The 21,491-nt window shown below is 33.9% G+C and overlaps 1 protein-coding gene across 1 annotated transcript in view; it reads left to right on the top strand.

The window, feature by feature from the left end:
- The window catches only part of LOC111087817, a 28,527-nt gene that overhangs the window by 2,424 nt on the left and 4,612 nt on the right, over positions 1-21,491 (top strand). Inside the window, exons 2-4 of the mRNA XM_022395852.1 lie at positions 14,530-14,808; positions 17,126-17,248; positions 19,378-19,526. Coding sequence (XP_022251560.1) covers positions 14,530-14,808; positions 17,126-17,248; positions 19,378-19,526 — 551 coding nt within the window. The remainder of the gene's footprint in view (positions 1-14,529; positions 14,809-17,125; positions 17,249-19,377; positions 19,527-21,491) is intronic.

The raw sequence follows: 21,491 nt of genomic DNA, 5'->3' as shown, positions 1-21,491 counted from the left end.
AAAAGAGTAGCCCAAGAGTTGGCGGTGGGTGGTGATGACTAGCTGCCTTCCCTCTAGTCTTACACTGCTAAATTAGGGACGGCTAGCGCAGGTAGCCCTCGTGTAGCTTTGCGCGAAATTCCAAAACAAACAAACAAACAAACCCTCTTTGGTAAAGGTTTGTTTGTTTTAGAGCAAAGCCACAATGGGCTATCTGTTGTGTCCATCGTGGGGAGTCGAACCCTGGATTTTAGCGTTGTAAGTCCGTTGACTTACCGCTGTCCCACCGGGGGACCTTGGGTGAAAGATATGTTCATTTTAAGCTACAAGTGGATATTTACTTCTTAAGTTTAAGTTATATCTTTAACACATTTGTTTGAAAACAAATTAATCTTAAACTTGTTTCTTGCTTGACTATTTGTTCACCTGAATAACTCCTTATGCATAAACAACGGGCTAAATGACCAAGTCAGAGGCTTTTATGGTTCAAGAATAACTTTCCCTAATTTTGAACAACGGACTGGATCCCTAGATCCTTGAATACGCTAACAACTATATCAAACTCCTTGCTCTTAGGCTTAACATGTAATTCTTAAAATGCAATTTAGCATGTACTTTTAGTCTTCAAGTTAACAAGTACTATATATGTCATACATGTTGTTCTTAATAGATTCTGAATAATACATTTCAGAATAAAAAAATCACATCTTTTTAATATTCATTTTCTTTATATATTTTGCTGAGTGTTTTTTTATTATTATTTGAATGACTTGTTTCTTGTTACAAGGTCGCACAATGAGCTACCTGAGCTGACACACCACAGGGATTGAACTCCGAATTTCACCATAATAAACCATTTACTTTTCCACTAATCCACCGATGGATATCTTTTTTTCAGTGGTAATTTTAGTTGCATTTTGCTGCAAAGTGGTCATGGCTATCTTTATATGTATAAGGTGCAGATCCAGAAATCTGTAAAGGGAAAGGTTGTCCAATGTTAAAAAATATATTCGACATGGAGGATGTTAAATATACAATCTCGCTGCTTTAGCGTAATATGTATATTACCAAATATTCACTGAGTAGTACTACTTATAACGTATGAACAACCACAGAATATCATCTACAAAAATCAGAAGATACGCTCGAAGATAATTTGTATATATTTTTCTATCTTTCTTGTAGTTCCATCATATTTAGATAATGCACTAATGACCTGTAAGGAATACTAAAAACTGGCACGTTACAATACCTGTGGTTATAGTAAATGTAATAGGTCTACATGCCAAGTCTGTATAACGTCTCGTATGATAATTCCAGTATTCAAATATAACCGATTTCTCAAACATTCACCTTCTGTGCACGGAATGAATTAGTTAACAAGCATATAATAATCAATGGGAACATCATAATTCAGATTCGTAAGAGTCATACTAATTCTATTTCTGATAAAAGTTTTGGTGCGTCTTAAACATCAAAATGGCCGCTCAGCTTCACAGCTGCTAACTGGTAGAGTGCAAACAATAACTAGAAGTGGACGACACTGAAAGAACTCAGGAGCTGCATGTTTCAAGGCGCTCAGAAAGCTATCAGACACATATTGCCTTGTACTCCAAAACCTCTTCCAATGTTTCAGTTCACTGATTAGGGTATAGGGTGATGGCAAGTCTTGTTACCAAAACTTAATACCTCTAACAATTGGGTTTCTTATAACAGATGGAACCAGAGCAAAGATCTGAACCGCAGTTCTCTTTTTCTTAGAAAACTGGATAGACATTTCTCCCTTCGAGTGATCAAGCAGGGGTGAGCCAAGGGCACGCAGAAATAAATCTCTGGCAATTCAGCTGTTACGTTTATCCTATTTCTCTGCATCTGTAGACATCCTTTCAACAAATCCAACGTTATCTGCCATTTCTTTAGCTGTTCTGTACCAAGCAAAGAGTGTTTGTTTGTAATTAAACACAAAGCTACTCAATGGGAGTATCGAAACTTGGTTTCTAGGGTTATAAGTCCGAAGACATAAGGCTGTACCACTTGGGGGGGGGGGGGAAAGCAAAAACTCAGCTTCAATTAAAATATAAATCTCACGATATTATATAGTTTTGTATCAAGATTTGTTTGTTGGTTGTTAAACACAAAGTTGCACAATAGTTTATTTATATACTCTACCCAACGCTGGTATTAAAACCCTATTTTTAACGTTGTAATCTCATAGATTTAACTATGAACTACCGAAGGTGTGGTGATGGGGGCTTGTATCAAGGATCACACTGTACCCTCTCAAGTTAGCGCTGAATAAATCAATATCATGTTGTCAGTTTACGTTTACATTTCAGACACAAGTATATGGGATACAGTTGTAGACTCAATCGTTTATTTTCCTTTTATTTTATTTTTTTATAATATTTTTTTTACATCTAATTTTGGCTTTTGGTTTAAAAAGAGTCATTAAATAACAAGTTTTGGATTCTTACAGGGGTGTCCTGACTCCCTAGGCCGCCATCTGCACTGGATCTGCTACTGAGAAATAATTTCGTTATAAGCATGAGCATCATCAATGAAGTAATCTAGAAAACGCCCTAGTTTGAAGTGGTAATGACTTCTTTTTTTGTCGTGAAAATATATAGCTGCAGCCGTGTACCTTGTAATAAAGTTACATTTTCTTTATTGCGCTGATTTGAGCTGTTCCGGTTGATAGTTTTATCCATACAATCTTTGTTAACGCCCCTTTACTTGAAAACCTATTGAACACATCTCCAACTGTGATAATAATCACTTCCGCAAGCTGCAGATGACGTATTAATAATACGTGACATGTATCCCTAGAACAGCTACCTGGCACTGTTATTTCAAGTACATGCCATGATTGGAAATTGGTTCTCTTATAGTTTTTTTTTCTATTCTAGGAAAAAGAAAGGTTCATTAATTTAAAACTAAAAATATCTAGAAAATATATTAAAATCTACGAATGAACAACTTTTTTATAAAACGCAGTTAAAATATTTATTTAAACCGATCAACGGTTGCAAAAGTCACTCTACATGTTTCAACGTCATCTTCGTGAAAAACAGCTACTGTAAGCTATAAAAGTACAAAAGCCCTGTTTTTCACACTCCCAAAGATAATGAGGTATGTTTAATCTGTATATTTCAGGTTGTTGTTGTTTTAATTTAGCATACTTATTGTAGAGGATTACACTAATTCTAGCCAGGGTTTGCAAGTTTATGCATCAATGATTTCTTATATACTAGACTTTTATGAGAAATGATTCAAATTCTACAAAGCAAAATGCTAGTTTTAATTGATCAGAAAATATGTTTACTGTTGAGATAATGTTATGTTTATAGATTTTTTTCTGGTATTGACTTCTGTAAAGAGTGTGCAAACTGTTAGAAACTAATTAACTTGGACTGAAGTTTGCAGAGTCGTCACACTGCTTCAGGAGGAACAGACCCAGACTGAAGTGGCACAGGTTATGAAGGTGTCACAGTCTTTCTCTGATCAGTAGATTGTAGCGCAGATACCATGCTACAGAAAAATACACAAGAAGGCCAGACCAGAGCCGTAGAAGGGCTACAAGTGCAGTAGATGATTGATATCTACAAAATATAGCACTTAGAATCCACATCAACATCGCTAAGGGTCTCAGAAACGAGCTTAAGCAAGCCACTGGAATGCGTGTATCATGCTCGACGGTCAGGAGCAGACTCCATGAGACTGGTCTCAGATCAATGATACCGGTTAGAGCCCCTGTAATAACTCTAAGGTGCCAAACAGCCCCTCTGGCGTTTGCCAAGGAACATGTCACCCGGACCCTTCAACAACGGACTCCTGTACTGAGAGCAGGTTCTGTGCATCTTCAAGTGATCGGCGTGTGAGACACGTGAAGAAGTGCGATATTCGGCCTGTAACGTTGCTCACCATGATGTCTTTTATGGTGGCTCAATTATGGTCTGGGGTGACATCTGCATACAAGGGCCTATAGCCCCCTATGTAGTGAATGGGGGATCTCTGACAGCAAGATGTTACGTGGATGAGATCCTGCTACCTATTGCTTGACCTTTTGCTGGTCCTATCGAAGATGAGCTCGTGTATCAGCAGGATAACGCCCGTCTTCACACAGCCAGAATCACATAGCAATTTTTCTGAAGAAGGAATATGGGTACTGGATTGGTCTGCTAAGTCACCAAACCTAAATCCATTCAGCGTGTGTATGACTTGCTAGGGGGAGCAGTTAGAGACGGACAACTCACTCCAACAACGATCCATAGAGCTCCGAGTGAACTGTTCTACCACAACAAGTCATTCGAGATGTCATCAGCATTATGGGAACATGTGCATGGAAGTGATAAGCAATGAAGGATCTACCAGCTACTTAATAAATTATTTTTTCTTTGATATCTGTCTAGTCACATGTTGGCATTTTTTATTAATTATGCTTTTTTGTTATTTGGAAATGAATTTTTCAACTTCCTTAGTTTTGTTTACCTTTGATATTTATGATAAACAAGTTTTGTCAGTATTGGACACCTCTCACTGTCACATATCAAAACCTCATTATCTTTTACATTTTGTGAGTAGTGTATGTTATGGTCAAACTTATTCAGAAAATAGTTTCAGTAGTTAAATAAACAAATAAATATCTTTAATAGAATTTTTGAAAAATACTAACTATACTTTCAAATTTTTAATTCGATGTTCTTTAAATGTATTAAAAGTGTTGTACGGCTAAGCACAGCTTATATATATTAGGCTATGTTTAACCACACAAGAAAATTTTAAATATTAATAACAAGTAAAACTTAGCCCTGTGGTTAAGCTCTGGAATTTGGAATTTGGATTTGAGCGATACTACAAAATATTCCGCTCACTTAAAGGTGTTGTTGCGTTATTTGAGTTATAGTCGATCTTTTAGAGTGGATGGTCTAAGTAAGGTGCTAATGTCTGGGTGCCATTCATCTGTTCAGAAGTTCAAACTTAGGAACTGCAGTAGATAGCCTTAGTAGTTTTGTCATAAATACAAAATGGAAATACATAAATGTAAACAGATACTTATTGAATAACAAAATTTAACTTGAAAACCCGTCTAACACAGCTCAGGTAATAATGTATAATGTATCAATACAAAATGGAAATACATAAATGTAAACAGATACTTATTAATAACAAAATTTAACTTGAAAACCCGTCTAACACAGCTCAGGTAATAATGTATAATGTATCAATACAAAATGGAAATACATAAATGTAAACAGATACTTATTAATAACAAAATTTAACTTGAAAACCCGTCTAACACAGTTCAGGTAATAATGTATAATGTATCAATACAAAATGGTAAATACATAAATGTAAACAGATACTTATTAATAACAAAATTTAACTTAAAAACCCGTCTAACACAGTTCAGGAAATAATGTATAACATTACAGATTCTGCTTTTGTTGCTTTATACATAGGATGATTAACTCGGTTGCTTCAAAAACTATGATGTTACCTGTTGCCTAGGCAACAGTATGCAACCTAGCTTTACATAATTGTAGTTCCAGTTTCGGCTGATTAGATATACGCAAATAATGATATATTTAGGTGCTTCAATGCAGACATAATTACATATTTATAACTTGTTTTCGCCATATTTCAGTTAATTTTAGATTGCCATGAAATAATGGAGTGTCGTACATAATTTATCACGAAAAATGATTATTTTAATTAATGTTTTAAGTTTATAACAATTTATGTAAAAATAATTACTCGTATATTTCTAATATTTGGTAAAAGATCTACTACATAATTTTGCGCAATATTTTTTTTAAATGCTCCAGTTAAATAGATCCATATTTTACTATTCAATTCTTAAAGCATTAAAATTTCTTAACACCAAGTCTTCATCAAAACAATTTAACGTCAGATGTAACGAAAATACAGTTCGATTATTATTGTTATGAAACTTATCAATAACTTTTCATTTGAATTTCCACCAGATTTATGATAATCTTTATAGAACTTCCAAAATTATTGATAATGCATTAACGCAAATAACTCAAAAAAGGGATTGAAGTATAGCATATAAAATAGGCTTATCACAAGAGACGTCCTCGGTTCTGCTTACAGCTAATATCAGCGCCTTAGTCTTGATTTTTGAACGAATAGTTGAGGACGAAATCCTTAACGCACAGCGTATTAGAAGTGAGTCTGCATTTATTTCTTGACTATATCGCTCAATTTGCAATTTGCGGGTCGCGAGACCAAAACCCTTTGCCGATCGGGACCTCTCTTTTACTCATGGGTACGTTATAACGTGACGATCAATCCCAGTATTCGTTAACAAAACGTAGCCCAAAAGTAGCTATGCTCATTACTGGGTATATATATTTATTTTTAATCTATGTTGGTAGCTTGTTTTATTCAGAAGTTAATATTAGTCATTTTGCAAATTGCTTACGTTTGGAATGTTTGATTTATAATTCTATATAGCTTAAAATTTAAAGTTTTAGTCTGTTTGTAGTTAAATTGATTAAAATATATATTTTAAGCAAACAAAATCGGACTATTAGATATTCGTCCATTGCCTCTAACAAAATTATTAATCACAAAATTTTTATTTAAAATAAATTATCAAACCGGTAGACTCAAACAACCATAACACTAAAACACTATAACAAATTAACACAAATGTGTATACTCTTTCGTAATTACAACTGACCTGCTCTATTTTTCTCACTTTTAGAATTTGTCTGCAAATACCTAGCCAATGTTTGTCCAAAAGTTGTTTCAGTTTGTCTTCTCTGGCTTAAACAAAACTGAAGAACCCTATGTCACAACAAGAAAAGCCTGGAGCCTATAGTTCTGTTTATTACTATATCCTAGATTTAAAAATATATGTATGTATATTATTTTTGCAATATTTCATTATATAACCATCTTTTAGCCTGTGCTCTGAATATTTTTGTTTTATTTTGAAACTTTCTATTCAAGTGTTTAAAACCATAAATAGCTTAATTCGTTGCTCAGTAACTTTGAAATGTGTACATGATGTGCTGTGTTTTTACTTTTCCCTCTTTCTTCAGATAGGCGAATTTCTAACAAGTATATGTGTATAAAGTGGCGCCATCTAATATTATCCGATTGAAACTAAAAAATAATAAATTTCATCTGGAAATTGGGAATTGCCTTTTACAAGTATCAGTACTATGTTCGAGCAAGTCTTCATGAAAGAAAGCTGTAAGAACTAGTTGATGAAAAGTTACAAAATAATAGGTATATATATATATGAAATGACTAACTTTGCTTTTGTCATAGTGATACAATTTGCAAGAAAGGTTTTTTTCAATGAGATATCCAGTATTTGATTTTTTTTTTCTGTTATTCGGTGGTCTCTTCGATCCACGGGATAAGGGGAAATTGCATCCATTTGTCCCCCTTCCTTAATCCCTCTCTGCTGCTACAACTTCAATAAGTCTGTTTTTATCGAAATTATTAACAGCAATAACATTTGCGAGCGTGAAAGGATGTGGAAAGGGTTATGCCAAAATCGTCAAGTATGTAATAGTAGTAGAAGTAATAGTACTAAAATAATATTATTTACATTATGTATCTGGTGTTAATATATATACCCAGATAATAATTAGTAACAGTTAAATAAAAGTAAAAGCGATTACTGACCGATTGCCTCCCTGTGGTCGGTGGCTGGGAATTAGGAAGGGGGTCAAGTTTACTTGCACTGTCATTAATAAACGTGTTTGTAAAGGCGAAAAAAAATTTATGTTCACATAGTATTTATTAAGTTTTGTTTTGCTTTTTTTTCCTTTTTTTTATTTATTATTTGAATTACAATTCGATACCAGACTTTTTTGTGTGTGGTTGCGGTTCCTAAAGCAATTATCTTATTTCGTTCTTCTGCAATTCTTCCAACACGTAAAGAATGATGCTGTATTGTACTTTGTTCCACTCAAAAATTGTAATACCTTAGTTAAACTAGAGCACACGTTCGGAAGCAAATAGCGCTAGGTTAGAACTACCTCCCACTTTTTAAGTCACTATTTTGATCAGTTCATTGTTTGCTTGTTTATTTATCTTAGAGCAAACTGCTATGAACTGTTGTTTCCACCGCGAGGAATCGAACACCGAATGCTAGCGTTTTATGTCCGTAAGCTTACCGCTGTACCACTGGGGAACTTGATTAGCACAATCTTACTTCTCAGATATAATATATTTGCTAATTTTAAAACGGAATTTTATAAAATTAAACCAGTTTATGAAAAGTAACGCTAAGTTTAGGTGAGCATAAAAATCGTATTTGACCTTACTACTTCCTACGTTAGGTTATTGACCTCACGTACACAAGGAAGCTTTTATTAAGAAGCCAGTGGGGAAATTTGTCTAAGGGATCATCACCAGGTTTCCAGACAGTTTGTATATGTTTTTGATTCAATGTGTAATAAAAGTAGTGGATATATATGAAAAAAATATATTTTATATTATTTAATCACAAATCATAGTTTTTAACTCGTAATAAAAATATTTCTATATTATTTATGTACAAATCATCTGAGAACTCAAGTAACTAAGTGACCCACATGACGTCATTGTCGATATTGGCCCAAGAGGCAAAATCTAACATGGTCAGTCAAATAATTCAAAGTTCATTGGCATTGAGAGGTTACAGGCCGCAGCTAAAGACGCAGAAATATTCTACCTGTTGGTCACTTCTAAAGACATTTTAAATTGGTAAGTCATTTTATAATAGTAAATTTGAAGTAAACTATTGTTAGTGTTAAATTGTCACAAGTGTATTATTTTTTACTGAGTAAAAAAGAGCAGGAACACCTTTCGTTTGACTTTCCAATTTATGTAAATACGCTAAGACAAGTTCTTTTACATTGATGATTCTTTTCAAGAGTGCTATGCCAGGTTAATTACTTCAGCTGCCTAGCGATAACCGTGTTAGTTTTCTACGTTATGTATACATATATATATATAGTGATTGATTAGCAAACATTCAGTTAAAAATTTTTCGCTTGCATTATATCTCAACTTGGCTATCAACGTATTTATCTCATTTATTTATCGGAATAAACTATTTCGAAGTTACTTTAGTTTTCTCGAGAAGAAAAATTTAATGCTCTCTGATGGGCAAGTTTTATTTTTGTTTTTCAATCCCTCTTTGTTAACTCAAAAGCTGGAGTGTTGAATAATTTCTGTAACTTATATAATACTAAGTATGAAAGAAAATGAAACATCAAATTAAAACATGATTAATAAAACATACTAATATCAATTAGATTTATGTGCAATTGTATAAAGCGATATTGGGATTGTTTGTTTTGAATTTCGCGCAAAGATACACGAGAGCTATCTGCGCTAGCCGTCCCTAATTTAACAATGTAAGACTAGAGGGAAGGCAAATGACAAAAAATTTCAATTTCTATTCAAGTTTTTAGTAGTTTGTTATAAATTTCGCGCAAAGGGTTATCTGCGCTAGCCGTCCCTAATTTAGCAGCTAGTCATCACCACCTAGTCATGCCCGGCCTACGGGATGTTGGGAAGGCATAAAGTTTGATTAACGGTCTTTTTCTAAATGCGATAGAATAGTAGCTGTTCAGAACATTCAAATTGTAATTAAAGTCGGATCGGTACTGTAATAATATGTATAAGCAGTATCATATGCAAATAATGTGCTTGAGTACAGTGTATAGCAAAATGGCTCTACAATTTGTCCACTTTTAGTCAAATGTCTGTATAAGAAGAAATCCCATGTAACAATCTTCCCGCGCTATTCCAGCGTATATCTGTTACCAACTTTTTTATATATTACGTGAAGTATAAACGACCCCAATAATTTCTTGTGCTCTGGAAACTTGCTAGATGTTGAAACCATGTGCTCTGTTCATCATAACCATTAAGTACGATGTTATTCTGACTCCATTAGTTCGATTACAAGAAAGATGTGATGTTTCTAACCTAATTTATATAAACCTAATAGTACTGTCTGTTGTATGTCCATGTAACTACTTCTCAAGGTGTGGATGGATCTTCACCAAAATTGGTATGGAGGTTCATTAAGTCCATGGGGAGATACATACAAGTTTTCAGTTTTGCGTTTTTTACTACTACTTCTCCCCCCGTTGATGGATATTCAGATTTGACATGAAGGTTTATTGGGCGGAAGTGCATGCAAATTTTCGGTTTCACATTTTGTGTTTTGCAGTTTTTATGGGCGTTTTTTTACAATTATAACTTTACACGTCCTAAGATAACCTTTCATTAGCCATGAATTTACATAACTTCCGTCCAGGGAACGGGTAATCCAGCTAGTTGTAAAATATGCTCTTCAAGTTTCTTATTTGATGTTCTAAATATAACGTCTGTAAAATGCAAAAAATCAAACAAACAAAAAAAACTGAATAAAAACGTTAAAAAACGTTAATGGACGACATAATGCTGTATCTAAAACTTCTATCTTAAACATAACTTCCATAAAACGCCATTATAAGTAGATAAGATTATGATTTATTTGAGTAAGTTATGATGAGTTGATTTTGTTTTCACACAATAAAAGATTTGGGTCTGATCTGGTGTAAAAATATGTTGACCATAGTAGCCATTAACGCTATTTTCAACCACTGAAAGTTTTCGAAGATTTTAAGAGACAGCAGTCATCCCAAATAAAGCTATTAATAAATCAGATTAAGAATTAAATAGCCATTATATAAGTTTAATCCGAGATTAAGTGTGAATTTGTTTGTTCTACGGCAAAGCTACACAATATACTATCTGCGCTACGCCCACCAGAGGGAATCTAACCATAGATTCTACCATTTCAAGTACAAATTAGCGCTGACCTAGCGAGGGACAAAGTGGAATCTATCTTAATTTAATTTATTTATAAGAACAACGTTATTAAGTAATTAAAGTAATAACAAATATACAAGTATCTGAAAACTGTGAAACTCGCAGACACAGAGTCAGTAATAAAAAAAAACTGCAGTTTGGCTAAAGATGAAACAGATCTGGTGTCAGCAGTTATATAAAGTAAAACAAAGTTGACAGTTTGGTTTTTACATTCATGTGTTATGGGTGGACTATATTAATCTGTACTGATTCAAAATTTTCACTTCTAACCAACTGCTAGAGAAATAGGCTTAACTTCATCTATACACAATTCAACCATAATAATCAATCTGACTATTACCAAGATATAACACTACAAGTTGTTTTCAATATTTTATTGTACATGCTGAACGAAAGATTAGAATATTTTTGTTTGTTTGTAGTTAAATACAAAGTTACATAATGAGTTATCTGTGCTGAGCCCACAACGGCTATCGAAACCCGGTTTTTAGCACTATACAGATGGTTAGAGCGATCGACTTGCAATCTGTGGGTCTTGGGTTCGTATCCCCGTCCTACCAAACATGCTCGCCCTTTCAGCCGTGGGGGCATTATAAAGTGACAGCCAATCCCACTATTCGTTGGTGATGACTAGCTGCCTTCCCTCTAGTTTTTTCACTGCTAAATTAGGGACGGCTAGCTCAGATAGCCCTCTTGTAGCTTTGCGCGAAATTCATAACAAACCAAACCACTCTTAGCATTATAAGTCCATAATCCTACCACTATGCCACTGGGAAGCGATAAGAATATTAACATTCGGTATAGACTGATTGTAGAACTGAATGTAAGAGCTTTAAATAAAAAGTGGTTGTTCTTTCTTGTTCCGTACTTGGCTTGGTGGTTAACGTTTCGGGCTGAGGATCGAAGTGTTAGTAGTTCGAAACACGATGCCGATAATTTAGGCAGGTCTTGGGCTAGTGGTTAACGTGTCGGGCTTAGGATCGATATACTTATGGTTGAAGACATGATGATGCTTTTCAACTAAGGGAGAGTTACAAAGGTAGCAGTCAGTTTGGTTCAAATGAACTTTTGTGGCGACGGGTGATACTGGATGGAACCTTACCTCTGGCCAATAGTTCAAAATTAGTTACTATTATACTTGAATCCCATAGAGACTGGCCTGTCTGTTTAGTCCATGTGCGTATAAGGAAGGTGTCGTTAATACTGAAAATTTGTGTTCCACGAAAGCGTCAGCAGAAGTATTCAGTGAAGAAAAATGTTGACTACTAGTACTTATGGTAATTGAGTACTTAAACTTATGAAAATACTTTCATGGAATTAGAACTATCTATCCAAGATTAAATTGACTACACATTGGAAGAAACAATATAGAAAGTATTTAATAGCTAATTATAAGCCATGTGCCAAGGATAATGTTAGGGTTAATCTTTAGATAAAAGTTATAAATTTATTGGTATTAGTGTATGTTAATGTCACTGTCAAGTCTATTAATCGGTTTCAATAATCTGTATAAAGTATTACTAAAAGTATTATCATAAAATTAATACTTACTGGCATAAAGCAATAACATAGATCGTGTTAGTAGCTTTCAGGGGAAATCAGTTGAAGTTGTTGACACACGTGGCGTTACAAATAAATGATCATCGAGAGAACTAGACTCAAAAAATAAATTTTGGTGTCTTTATAGAATGTGATAAATTTTAATATCATTTATTACATTTTTATGTGTGCTCTTGTTTTTTAGTGATCGAGAATAGTAAGCTACTAAAGCACTTAGAGCACATTATACAACACAACGCGTTAAATGTTTCCAAAGTGTCAGTATTGTATAAATATGCCATAAGTATAAAGGTGTTAGAAAAATATCACGTACACGTATATACAGCAATTATACAGTTAAAAGTGACAAAATGTTTTCGAACATTTTTGATCAGTAAATTATGTTATCGTGTGTATTATTTATTGAAAATTATCAATGGTTTTTGCTACGCCTACTGTTTTCATACACTCATTTATTACGCTACATATATCTTTAACGCATACAGACTTGTTAGAGCTAAAAAGTGCAGCGCTGTAACGAACTATGTAAAGTCTTCTTCAATATTTCACTGATGTAAGACTTAATCTTTACACACAGCGTTATTTATTTATTTTCATCTTACAGATAATGATGTTGTGGACACTGAACCTTTTGTTCATCTTCTTGCGGATCGCTGTCGAATCATCTGAAATTTCTCTTAACAAATATTGTAAGTGAATTATAAAATGTTTACCTCATTAAGAATTTAAATGGCTGGTAAAATAAATCTCATATGATTTTATAAATTAAATCGCCTTTGTAGAAACGTAAGAAAATGAATTTTCGATAATAAGATTCGCATTCTAATTATTTCTCTGCTACTTCAAACACGAATAGAAATAATAAATCAGATGTGACTGAATTTACTGTTGCAATTGGTTGCACGATCATTGGTTCACATTAAGAATAAGGTCTAAATAAATATTGAAACATTTATATAAGGATTATATTTCTCCCTAAATCTGTATTAAATCTTTTTGCTTTTTTTTTAAATATTTATCACATAATTTGAATGGATAAATTTTAATATTTTGCTTAAAACACTCCTTAACTGTACTGAGACTGTATAATATACTTCCTTACCTTTAGGAAAGAGAACAACATGCTTTTATATATAAAAAAAAGTCGCCTGATTTGAAACTCAAAACACGTCAAATCACTTTTTTTTTTCATTTCAGACTTGTCAACGAGCCTTTTTGGTGGAGTTTACAAAAATAATAATCATATGATATACTTGATATACATTTATTGACAACGGTTTTCCTTTAAAGTGCACGACGTTATGTTAACAAACATCATTGTGTGTAACAAATTAATATGCGATCTTTAAACTTGATATACATTTCACGACAACGGTCTTCCTTTAAGGTGCATGCATGATATTATATTAATAAACATTATTGGAGTGTAACAAAGTAATATGTAATATTTAAACTTGAAATACATTTCAAGACAACGGTCTTCCTTTAAGGTGCATGGTGTTATATTCACATACATTACTGATGTGTAACAGAGTAACACAGTTGTACAAAATATAATTAAGTCACTCAGAACGACAAATTGTTTTGTTGATTATTCACAGGGTATGTACCAGAAGTTGGAAAAGTTATTATCCAGGTATCTAAGGGTGGGAGTGTTATAGTGAATAAAGTAGATGGATGCTTTTGCACCACCGCCAACGGTCGTTGTCTTACTGAAAAAGAATGCGATACTGTTTCAGGCAACATTTTAGGTGAGTTATTACCATGATTTTATTTTACCACTACTTTTTGGTTTTTTTTTGTAACTTCCTTAAACCATCAAATGAAAAGAAACCAAGAGTATTCCCATCCACACATGAATTAATACATTGTTATTTCATTTCGAATTCTTTGGGTAAATTTGACATTTAATCTGTTGTTTTTGTTTTGTTTTTTAAAGAAAAAAAAGTATTGTTATTGTTATTATTTAGCTACTTTTTGACTTTGTGTGTTTTCTTTAGAATTATAATATTACCATAACTGCCTTTTTGCGTGTTTTATTATGAATATTTTTTTCATATTGTAATCCTTTGGTAATTTTTTATAAATGTTTCATCAACGTTTTTCTGAAACAATTATATTTTTCAATACCTTAAGCATCAAAAACGTGTGGTGACACAATTGAACAAAACGGCACTTTGTTTCGGAATCCCAATTTCCCTGCTGGCTTCAAAAGGCCAGGGACTTGCACTGTTGACGTCCTCTTTCCATCAACCGTTTGTTTGCTGCGTCTGGACATCCACCATTTCGTGTTAGCTGAACCTGACATCGATGGACCACAAAGAGGACGCTGTGTAAAGGACTCTTTCACTGTCGCTGCTGGTAGTGACGTTTTGTCTATACCAACTCTATGCGGGGATAATGCCGAGCAACATAGTAGGTTTTATTAGTTTTGTAGTAAATTTCAACATAAGATTCTATGAAATGTAAACTTCATATATGTTTAGCATTTTTACAGGTAATCATTTTTAACAAATGAAGTTTAAATTTGTTTACACTTACAGTTATTTGTTGAATTTAAGACTTTTTTGTTTTGTTTTTTCATCGTATAATCTACCATTATTATATTATCGTTACAATATACTGCTCGTTTGAAGAAGACTTTGAATAACACATTTTGGGGGTAAATATGAGTAAACGTGTAAAATTTGCAAAAGTAAAAATAATTTTATGATTTAACTTTTCAACTAAATAAATAATAAAACTGTAGAATTACGATATTGTTCACAAAATCGAGGATATATGTTTGCGGCACAAAACTTATAGCGGTATAATAAATTTGACGTGTTTCACAGCATCTCTTCTAAGCTGACTTATTAATTTTAAAGGAAACTTTAGTGTTTGTTCTCTACATTTTTAGTGCAGTGTTTCTCAACCTTTTTTGTTGGTTCAGGATTAGTGTTACCTCCAATCTGTGCGGCCGCACAACAACTAATTAAGTGCCGCGCACTTCATTATTCCGACTGCGCACATCCTCAGTAATGGTAAGAAGTCTCAACACGTTGAGGGTCTTAATGACCCTGGTAGTCGAAAGGCTCAGAGCCCAGATAACCAATTGGTAGCATTGCAAAGCGGCCTAATGATCCAATAGGGTCGACTGTCTAAAAATACCACCCGCCCCTGAAAAATAGCTGGCGCACATTTAAAGGTACATTTCTGCAAATGGATAACAACAGCAAACAATTTGCGATTTATAAATTGTCTTTATTATAATTTCCATATTTAGAACCAACTGGTAGCATTGCAAAGCGGCCTAATGATCCAATAGGGTCGATGGTCTAAAAATACCACCTGCCTATAAAAAATAAAAAAAGCTGACGCACATCCGCACATTGCCTTGATACTGGTGCACATGAAAAAATTCATTCCTCAAATAAATTGAAAAAATTAGAGAGAACATTGTAAACAATGATAGACAATCGTGACCCAGTAAATAGTTTTAGTGCAAAAAACATCTGGTTTTACTAGATATTATCTATTTTTCAAATTCGATTGCGACCCTTTCACACATTCAGACAACCCTTGGGTTGAGAAACGCTATTACAGTAGATAAATCAAACAACAATGGCATGCTATGAAATTATTTGCAGACACTGGTGTCTTTTGCGTAACTATAAATAAATAATGATTTTTATAATCACATCTAGCAAGTTTAAAGCTATGTACCATCGATAAGAACTTGACACATTTAAAGGTACATTTCTGTGAAAGGATAATAACAGAAAACTATTTATAAATTTCCAGCTTTAGAAATAAGTATTTGGAACACCTGTTCTTTCAGTTTATAATTTTTTTTTACGTTAAATAATAAAATAAACTGAATGCCAAAATAAGATTCAAAGAATGCCAGTGTTTCACAAAGCTTTGTTGTTGAAATCAGCACAATGCCTGGTTAAGTGATCAGTAGTAAGATGATCCACACAAATTTCTATGGAAACTAGTTTCGATATTTCACATGTCCTCTTCAGTCCAACAAACACAAGAAAACGTTGGTCTGTTTGTTACGGATTAACGCTACACGAGGGATATCTGCGCTATCCGTCCTTAATTTAACAGTGTAAGACTAGAGAGAAGGCAGCTAGTCATCACCACCCACCTCTAACTCTTGAGTTACTCTTTTACCAACGAATAGTGGGATTCACTGTCACATTATAGCGCCCCCACGTCTGAAAGGGCGAGCATGTTTGGTGTGACGGGGATTCGAACTCGCGACCCACATATTGCGAGTAGAGCACCCTAACCACCAAGCCATACCGGGCCGGCGTTGGTCTGAAAAGGACACTTGAAATGACTGAATTAGTATCCATATAAATTTGGAATTGTTCCGTTTGTGTGGATTTAAATTTTATTGTAAATTACTTTACAAGGTATTATGTATTTACCCATTATTATGAGAAGATGATATTTCTAATTACTTCCGTCCATCTTCGTTGGAAATGGACCAAAATGTCATCAATCATGCTCCTCCTCCAGTGGCACAGCCGGGTGTCTGCGGACTTGCATTGCTAGAAACCGGGTTTCGAAGCTCATGGTGGGCAAATCACACATAGCCCATTTTGTAGCTTTGCGCTTAAATACAAACAAACATCAATCACGAGGTTACTAGATAAGTCGTCCATTTCGACTGTTATTTTCAAATGTATGTTATTTTACAATTATATCTTTCATACACCTTTTTTTGTGATTCCTATAGTGTATATCGACGTTTCACAAAGCCAGAAGGCTGTTTTGACCATAAGAACTGGATTAGACTACAAACTGGTGCGTAAGTGGGCGGTTCAAGTGACTCAGATCAACTGTACTGATCCCCATAAACGTTAGTATTGTGTTTAACTTATCATCTCTGTTTATTTAGAAATAGTTAAGCAGATCAAGATTATCCTAATATTTAGTATTATCCACTTAACAAGACGGTTAAAGCTATACTAAATAAACATTCGTGTTCTTTACTCAAAAATAGTGAATTGGGTCAAAAAATGATCATATCTATCTACAGAATTAAATCAATGAAGCGAGTCTATGCATAGTTAAACCTAAATTATATGTCTTATATTCAGTGCGATGAAATAATAACTACGGTTTATAAAAAATATACATTATTTTATTGTCTTTATAGTTTTTCTAAGAGTTTGTTTGTTTTGAATTTCGCGCAAAGCTACACGAGGGCTATCAGCGCTAGCCATTCCTAATTTAGCAGTGTAAGACTAGAGGGAAGGCAGCTAGTCATCACCACCCACCGCCAACTCTTGGGCTACTCTTTTACCAATGAATAGTGAGATTGACCGTCACATTATAACGCCACCACAGCTGAAAGAGCGAGAATGTTTGGTGGGATGGGGATTCGAACCCGCGACGCGCAGATTGCGAGTCGAGTTCCCTAACCACTTGGCCATGCCGTTCCTAGGATATCATGAATGAAAGCAGTCTATATATACCGATTTATATTTGTACATTATTTATAACAACTCAGAAGTTAAAAACACACAAGATCGTAGGTAACTTACTACAATGATTGGTTTCATTTACAATAATTCAGCTGTTTGTAAGGAATATATATATACTAGCTGGAGTACCCGTCCCTATGACTAAAGTTACGTAAATTCATGATTAATGAAACGTTATCTTAGGAAATGAAAAGTTGCTTCCCTTATATGTAATTGTAAAAATTCCCATACAAATTGAAAAACATAAAATGTAAACAGCAAATTTGCATGTATCTTCGCATGGATTCAACAAACCTTCATGTCAAATTTGATGAAGATCCATCAACAGGGGGGCGAACGAGTGGTAAAAAAAACACAAACGTCCATAAAAACTGCAAAATGCAAAACTGAAAATGGACCCAATGAATCTCCATACCTAATTTGGTGGAGATCCATCCACAGGAGGTGAAGTAGTGGTAAAAAATGCAAAAACGCCCATAAAAATCGCAAAACGCAATATGTAAAACTGAAAAATTGTATGTATCCCTGCATGGGCCTAATGAGCCTCCACGCTAATTTTGGTGAAGATTCATCTAAACCCTGCGAAGTAGTTACATGGGCATACAACAGACATTGCTCTTATATCTATATGAACTTACATCGATTTTGTCCTATACTGCTCACATATAACAATATAGATATGATAAGATATTATTGTACCACAGACGTTTTTCATTCTTAGAAATGTTAGATCATTTTCATGGAAGACAATAAACAATTTCACATATACCTTTTTTTTTAATAATAATTATTATTATTCTACCCAGCATTTCGACTTGCGGCTTTTTCGAAGGTCTTTGATAAGGCGTAAGCCAAAACGTCGGGAAGAATAAAGAAAACATTTATCTGAAGTTGTTTCTCATCTTCCTTGAAAATGGCTTCCATTCTTCAGTCAGCATTGCAAACTTAAAAAAAAATAATAAAAAGTCACTACACCATTTCATCTGCTTTAACTAACAGCTGTCGAGTCCTGATAAATTATTACAAAAATATAACATCAATATTATTAGTCATCCAAAAACCATTTATTATATTTAAAGTTAATCTTTAGATTTTCAATTTAATACGTAATTATATTATCAAAATTCGTGGCTAACATTTTCCTTCACCCTATATTAAGGTGTAAATGTTCTGATTTTTTTAAAAGAGGATAGTAAAAGCAGCTTGATATAGATTAGAAAATATTGATCACTCTTAATACCTATGATTTATCGATCAATATATTATTTGTTGAAATATTTTGTTATGAATAATGAAAAGTATTTCTCTGTAACTCTACTAATTACTAAATTCTGCTCAAAGTAAGCTTCCTACATAAATCAGAAATAAAAACTAAAATATATAGATAATCTAACATACCATACCATACACAGAATCTTTAAATTAGCTCATGGTAAAATCTAAAATATTGAAGGTAATATTTTCTAGCGAATATTTTAAGTGTCGTTTTTATTATTTGTAGCTCCTATCGGTTGTTTACAGTACTACACGGGATCAACAAACGTTATCAAAAGTTTTAATTATGTTCCTCAACCGCTAGGACAACATTACCTCAGTGGTTTGAGTCAAACGATTTGTATCAGACGTGAACTTGGTTTTTGTAGTATTACAGTAAGTATTTGTTTTCATTTTATTACAATTTTAAAGCTAACATTCTAGGAATATTCGTGATAACAGCATAAAAATGAAACTTTTTTACCATAAATTAAAAGAAAAATAACAATTCTTACGTAAAGCTTTTTTACAGAAAAAGAGTAGTATACCGTATAGCCTATAAGGCGTGCCTGTGTGGAATTTCCTGTGCGAATTGCAGAGCAGGCAGTTAGACCTGCTAACTAGAGATTCGTATAATACTGGAATACACCCAAAAACAAGGACACGTTAACAAGAAAGAGACAAGTGTTCAATGGTGTATGTCAAAATCATGAGAGTAATGTGAAACTATACTCTTTATTTAAAAGTTATTATAAACTTAATGTGTGTCCCTGTAAATTCAACTAAAGTCATAAATATGAAACCCGCACAGTTAGGGTTAAACAAAATAAAATTCAGGTTATCTTGGATTTTAGAAAGGGTTAAGTCAACAACTATGTTAAGTTACTTTTATAAAATTTACAAAAGCTAAACATGTGACAACATTCTGTTAAAGTTCTAAATGTTCAAGCTGTAAGAGTTACACTAGTTAGCTAGGTTTTAAAAGTTAACAAAAGGATTCTCCAAGTTGTTTTTACAGAGACAAACCTGACTGTATATACCAATACTAAATACACAACAAAGACAACCTTGTATATAAAATGCACCTCACATCCAAGATATGTGTCCACTTGGTGTTGAGCTATAGGGTGTGACTGCAACTGACTCCAATTCACAGACAGGAAAGATAGTAACCAATTTCTGGACGTTACGTTCTATCTTCTCTGCAAGAAAGTGACTAATTGCCAATTAGTGAACTAATATTTTGTATGCCCTGAAAACATGGAAAGTGTTACTTGAGTATATCTTTGCATTCAAACTAAGAACTCTGAAAAACACAATAATTTTGAAGAAAATAGGATAATAGGCACATAGTGCTGACCGCTACTGTCATGTTAACATAATATTATTTGTGGTTTGAAAGCTCACAAATCATTAGAAACCAATAGTCCCGATTATTTTGCCTTAACTATCATATATGTTATAGTTGTACCTTAAGATGTTATTGCATCAGTTTAAATTAGTTCAGACTACTTGACGTAACCGTTCAATGTAAGGTGCAGACATAAGAATCCCCTGGGGAGTGACATAGAAGCATAAGATCTCAACGCTGACCTTCATCCCATGTCACTTCCCGAGTTGCCCTAAAGACACCTTTGATGTTTGTTAGAAATCAACAGAATAACACGGGGAACATACGGGGTCCCGGGAAATTATTTAGAATGATGAAATCCGAATGCTGACCCTTACAACACTTCTCGAGAAAGGATTACACACAAGCAACACACAGACAGGGGGCTCTGATGAGTGACATTGAAAGTCAGATCAGAATGGTAGCCCCAATAACATTCCCAAATGATGCCCTAGGGGTATATTTGAAGTTTGGTAAAGTTCAATAAGATAACGCGAGGAACACATGGGGCACCAGGAGTAACATAAGGGGGTCAAATTCAAATACCAAACCAATAATGTCTCTTTCGAGCTGCCCTGAAGGTGTCTTTGAAGTTAAGTACATATCAATAGAATATCATGTGGAACACGTAGAAGCCCTAGGATGACACAAAGGGGGTCACATCCACATACCGACCCTCCTGTGTCACTCCCTAGGGTAGTTTAGTGTGGTTAGGATCGGTTAAAGTGGGAACACACAGACGCCACTTCTTCTGTTTATAGATTGTTATAATACATAAGATAAGTAGACATTACAACACTAAAAGCCGTTACTAGTAGTGGCACGCAGACGTTGAACGAATATTGTCATTAGTGATTTTTAGGTTGACGTTTCTTACATTTGGTAAAACTTTTTTTCTTTATAGACTGACATTGGAGATTATTTTACTATATATATATATATATGTGTGTGTGTGTGTGTGTGTGTGTAGT

The sequence above is a fragment of the Limulus polyphemus genome, unplaced genomic scaffold (genome assembly GCF_000517525.1).
Source record: "Limulus polyphemus unplaced genomic scaffold, Limulus_polyphemus-2.1.2 Scaffold77, whole genome shotgun sequence".
NCBI classification, from domain to species: Eukaryota; Metazoa; Arthropoda; class Merostomata; order Xiphosura; family Limulidae; genus Limulus; species Limulus polyphemus.
This window is presented reverse-complemented; position numbering and strand designations above follow the sequence as displayed.